This window comes from Chiloscyllium plagiosum, unplaced genomic scaffold (genome assembly GCF_004010195.1).
Source record: "Chiloscyllium plagiosum isolate BGI_BamShark_2017 unplaced genomic scaffold, ASM401019v2 scaf_57, whole genome shotgun sequence".
NCBI lineage: Eukaryota > Metazoa > Chordata > Chondrichthyes > Orectolobiformes > Hemiscylliidae > Chiloscyllium > Chiloscyllium plagiosum.
This window is the reverse complement of record NW_025215373.1, coordinates 46,348-51,834: the sequence shown is the minus strand read 5'-3', so window position 1 is coordinate 51,834 and position 5,487 is coordinate 46,348. Positions and strand designations below refer to the sequence as shown.

The 5,487-nt window shown below is 51.9% G+C and overlaps 1 protein-coding gene across 1 annotated transcript in view; it reads right to left on the bottom strand.

Annotated features, from left to right (window-relative positions):
• The window catches only part of LOC122548321 (arf-GAP with Rho-GAP domain, ANK repeat and PH domain-containing protein 1-like), a 121,892-nt gene that overhangs the window by 100,985 nt on the left and 15,420 nt on the right, over positions 1-5,487 (bottom strand). The window contains exon 2 of the mRNA XM_043686853.1: positions 2,892-3,611. Within this exon, the coding sequence (XP_043542788.1) occupies positions 2,892-3,541 (650 nt within the window). The 5' untranslated portion in view covers positions 3,542-3,611. The remainder of the gene's footprint in view (positions 1-2,891; positions 3,612-5,487) is intronic.

Below are 5,487 nucleotides of genomic sequence, written 5' to 3'. Positions count from 1 at the left end.
TCAGTGCTGAGGGAGTGCTGCACTGTCGGAGGGTCGGTGCTGAGGGAGCGCTGCACTGTCGGAGGGTCAGTGCTGAGGGAGTGCCGCACTGTCGGAGGGTCGGTGCTGAGGGAGTGCTGTACTGTCGGAGGGTCAGTGCTGAGGGAGTGCCGCACTGTCGGAGGGTCGGTGCTGAGGGAGTGCCGCACTCATAGAAATCTTTTTGAGCTCAGAGACCCTCAGGATTTCCCCACCTGCAGGTCGCTGTAATTTCCGGGAAACATGCCACCTAGCCCCAAACAGCAGGGGGCAGCGTTGTGCACACCACAATGCACCCGAACCACTGGGCCCTGGTGAACCCACTGAGACACAGCCCTATCCCCCAGCTCTGACAGCACAGCAAGATTCCACTCCTTTGGGCAGCTCAGTGCTAGGCTCCAATTGAGTACCTCATTTTGTGCCATTTCTCCCCCCCGACTCTGTCAACGCTTCCCTTTCAGCGCCTCCCCTACACTCTCAGACAGTACAGCACAGGTACAGGCCCTTCGGCCCTCCAAGCCTGCACCAACACATTTTGCCCTGAAACTGTCTTCACTGACAGGATCCGTATCCCTCCATTCCCTTCCTGTTCCTGTATCTGTCCAGGGGCTTCTTGAATGCTGCTATTGTGTCTGCTTCCACGCCCTCCTCAGGCAGCACATTCCAGGCCCTCCCCACCCTTGGTGTGGGGTACATGCCTCGCACCTCTCTTTTGAACTTCTACTGCCCACACCCCACACCCCAACCCCCATCCGCACCGTGAACCTGTGTCCCCTCGTAATTGATCTCTCCACCCTGAGAAATAGCCTCACCCGTTCCGCACGATCCATGCCATTCACAATCTTATAAACTTTGAGCGGGTCAATCCTGCATACCAGTTAAATCAAACCCAGTATATCCAACCTCCTGTCATCACTAAAATCCCCCCCAGACCAGGCAACATCCTGGTGAACCTCCTCTGTACCCTCCCCAAAGCCTCCACATCCTTCCTGTAATGTGGTGACCAGAACTGCACACAGTATACTGTACATTCCAGACCCTAACCCTAACCCCTAAAAGGTTTATCCTCGGGTCACTTTTACACCTTTTGCCGATTATTCTCAACCTTTGCCTGTTCCTGCCTCTCGTTAGGGCGTTCTTATGTCAAGTGCATTTGAAGCACTCATCTGCTTCAACGCCTAGCCTTCCCCTCCTCCCCACTCCAACATCAGACAGAATCCCCAGACCAATGTCAAAATTTCACTCTCTTCCCAGAAGGGGCTCACAGATCAATCAAAATCCCAGTTAAAGCCCAGAAAGAAGGCCATTCGGCCCACTTTCCCATCTTGCGACCTTCCCCTTCATCACCACCATTATCATAGAATTCCTATAGTGTGGAAACAGGCCATTTAGCCCAACAAGCCCACACCAACCCTCCGAAGAGTAACTCATCCAAGCCCATTCCCCTCCTCCAATATCCTCATTAATCCCATACTAATGCACCTAACCTACACATCCCTGAATACTATGGGCAATTTCCCATGGCCAATTAACCTGACCTGCACATCTCTGGACTGTGGAAGGAAGCTGGAGCACCCGGAGGAAACCCACGCAGACACGGGGAGAACGTGCAAACTCCACACGGACAGTCGTCCGAAGCAGGAATCGAACCTGGGTCTCTGGTGCTGTGAGGCAGCAGTGCTAATCACTGAGCCACCATCACTCCCTTTAGCCCTGGGCCCCCTCACTAACTGTTCCACTCGCTCCTCCTCCATCAACAGCGTCTAAACCATTTCCAGCCCCTTCCAGTTTGAGAGAAGTGTCGTCTGTGCTCACCTGGGCCTGGAGTCGTTGGAGTTTAGAAGAATGAGCTTATTGAAGCAGACAAGCTTTTTAAGGGGCTTGACAGTAGACGGGGAGAGGTTGTATCTCCACATTGGAGAGTTCTGGGACCAAAGGGGCATCAGCTCAGAATAAGGGGGTGACCCATTGTAGACTGAGATGAGGAGAAATCTCCTCTCGATGAGAGGGGAGTGAATCTGTGGAGTTCCTTACTACAGACACTATCAAGGCTGGGTCACTGAGGATATTCAAGCCTGAGAGAGATTGTTAATCAGTCAGGGAATCATGGGTAATGGGGAAAAAGCAGGAAAGTACAGTCGAGGATTATCAGACTGACCATGATCTCATAGAATGGTGGAGTGATCTCGATGGGCTGAATGGCCTATTTTTGTTCCACCATCTTTTAGCTGAGGCCTATCAAGCATCTTGTACAAGTTCAACGTCACCTCCTTGGTACACAGTGCTTCTATTTTCAACACCAAGGATACCATTAGCCAATCAGATTCATCCTGACTGCTGGCAAAATCATCGATTTTCACCAATTTCCAATATCATTAAAGCAAACAAACAAATATCATATATCCCATACACACAGGGAGGGGGGGAGAGAGAGAGCACACACCAGTAGTGAAGAAATTGAAAGAGAGAGTGATTGAGAGCAAGAGAGATAGAGTGAGAGAGCGGGAGAGAAACAGAGAGCCCGAGCGATAGAAGAGAATGATAGAAAGAGGGAGTGATAGAGAAAGAATAACATGGAGAGAGCGTGAGTGTTAGAGAGAGAGAGCGATACAGAATGATAGAGAGAAAGAGCAACAGAGAGAGAATGAGAGAGACCGCTAGAGAGAGGGAGAGCGAGAGAGAGAGAGAGCGAGAGAGAATGACAGGGAGAGAGTTTGCAATAGCGAGACAGAGTGAGAGAGATAGACAGGGGGTGAGGGAGGGCTCAGTGGGAGTGAGTGAAGGGAGGATGGAGTTTAAATGAATGAGTGATAATGGAGTGCCTCGCGAGTGCTGCCCACTCACTCTCCTTAATCCTTCCTTGAGGGACTTACCTGAAGTCGAGGGCAGGGGCTGGATTGTGGAGCGGGGACCGCATGAGAAGCGGCGGCAGGAGTGCGTTGTTCAGTCCAGGCCCGGGCCCATCCTGTCGCGGCAGAAGCACAGCAAGATCCCGCCGAGGCATCTCACTCAGCGGCACCTGGGGAGGGGGTGAGCTGGGGGGTTTCAGGGGGGTCTTGGGGGAGCTGCGGGGACGGGGCACAGGCACCACTCTCTCAGGGGGGCGGCCTGGAGTCTGTCTGGGAGGAATGGGGGGCAGGGCCTTGTCCAATGGGGGCTGAGAGGCCGGGACTGGTCGCCGATCACCAGGATAGACATTCCTCTTCTTGGGGATTGGCTTCTGTGGCGGCACTACAGGGAGGTCAGGGGTCAGGGCCGCCTGGTACGGGAGGTCAGGGTTCAGGGCCTCCTGGTATGGGGGGTCAGGGGTCAGAGTGCCCAGGCGAACCTTGTTCAGAGCAGTCAGAATTCTCTTGCGGTGACCAGGAAGGAAGATTCCAATTCGGAAGAGATCGTCATTGCTAAGAGCCCAGCAGTCAGACACCTGCCGATACCGATTATCCATAAACTGGTTCGTGTACTGCTCCAGGTGGATAACGCGGAGCCAGTCCCCAATTTTCATCTCCCCTTCCTCAAACAACATGGCTCCCAAATGAGGCTCAGTCCATGGTCACTGCAGCCCAGGCCTTCACCATCGGGTCTCTCGGACAGTCCTGCAGTGAAGGAGAAACGCAAACACAATGACCATTGCATTCCAACACACTGTGCCAGGCCATTCGGCCCACTGCACCCATAAAAGAGCTACCCAGTAACTCCCCCTGCCTGCTCCTCCCACCGTAACCTTGCACGTTTCTTCCCTGGAACCATCCGTCTCATTCCCCACTGCAAGGCACGATTGAGCCTCGCTTTCACTGTCCTCTTGGGGAAGGTGCTGGTGGCGAAGGGGGTCAAATCACAAACCCCAGATTGAAGTGATCGAAGGACACAGGTTCAAATCCAACCGTGGCCAAAAATCAGTAAAACCTGAAACCAGACAGCTAACCTCACCATGACCACGTAATGATTGCCGATTGTCAGGAAAAACTCATCTGGTTCACTAATGCCCTTCAGGGAAGGAAATCTGCCTTCCTTACTCGGTCTGGCCGACAGGCTCCAGACCCACAGCGATGGAGTCGAGTCCGAACTGGCTCTCCTGAAAGAACTGAGTTCAAAAAGCTATAAAAGCTGGCTGAGCCGGGAACATCCAGGAACAAATCAGAAAAGCCTGTACCTTCCAAAAGTAGAGATTGCTGGAGAAACTCAGCAGGTCTGGAAGCATTTGTGGAGAGAAAGCAGAGTTAACATTTTGGGTGCAGGGACCCGTCCTTAGAACATCCCATAAAACTCTGTTTAAAAAACATTTCTCCTCTCCCTCTCTGGTTGTTATTTTTTGTGGGTGTCACATGTTGCCCCTTGAACAGTGATTGGCTTGGGCCATTTCAGGGAGCACCCTGTTGCAGTGGGTCTGGAGTCACTTGCAGGCCATGCCTTGTGAGGATGGCAAATTCCCTCCCCGGAGGACATTTGGGAAGTAGATGGGTTTTTCCGACAATAAATGGCAGTTTCACGGGAACCATCACCACGACCAGCTACAAGGTGACACCAAAATCGGAGCTGTAGTGGACAGCGAGGAGGGTTACCTCAGATTACAACAGGATCTGGACCAGATGGGCCAATGGGCTGAGAAGTGGCAGATGGAGCTTAATTCAGATAAATGCGAGGTGCTGCATTTTGGGAAAGCAAATCTTAGCAGGACTTATACACTTAATGGTAAGGTCCTAGGGAGTGTTGCTGAACAAAGAGACCTTGGAGTTCAGGTTCATCGCTCCTTGAAAGTGGAGTTGCAAGTAGATAGGATAGTGAAAGTGGTGTTTGGTATGGTTTCCTTTATTGGTCAGAGTATTGAGTACAGGAGACAGTGAGGCCTGCAGATGCTGGAGATCAGGGTTGAGAGTGTGTTGCTGGAAAAGCGCAGCAGGTCAGGCAACATCCTGATAAAGGGCCCTGGCCCAAAACGTCGATTTTCCTGCTCCTCAGATGCTGCCTGACCTGCTGTGCTTTTACAGTAACACACTCCCAACTATTCAGTACAGGAAGTCATGTTGCGACTGTACAGGACATTGGTCAGGCCACTGTTGAAATATTGCGTGCAATTCTGGTCTCCTTCCTATCAGAAAGATGTAAAACTTGAAAGGGTTCAGAAAAGATTTACAAGGATGTTGCCAGGGTTGGAGGATCTGAGCTACAGGGAGAGGCTGAACAGGCTGGGGCTGTTTTCCCTGGAGCGTCGGAGGCTGAGGGGTGATGTTATAGAGGTTTATAAAATCATGAGGAGCATGGATAGGATAAATAGACAAGGTCTTTTCCCTGGGGTTGGGGAGTCCAGAACTAGAGGGCATAGGTTTAGGGTGAGAGGGGAAAGATATAAAAGAGACCTAAGGGGCAACTTTTTCACACAGAGGGTGGTACATGTACGGGATGAGCTGCCAGAGGATGTGGTGGAGGCCGGTACCACTGCAACATTTAAGAGGCATCTGGATGGGTATATGA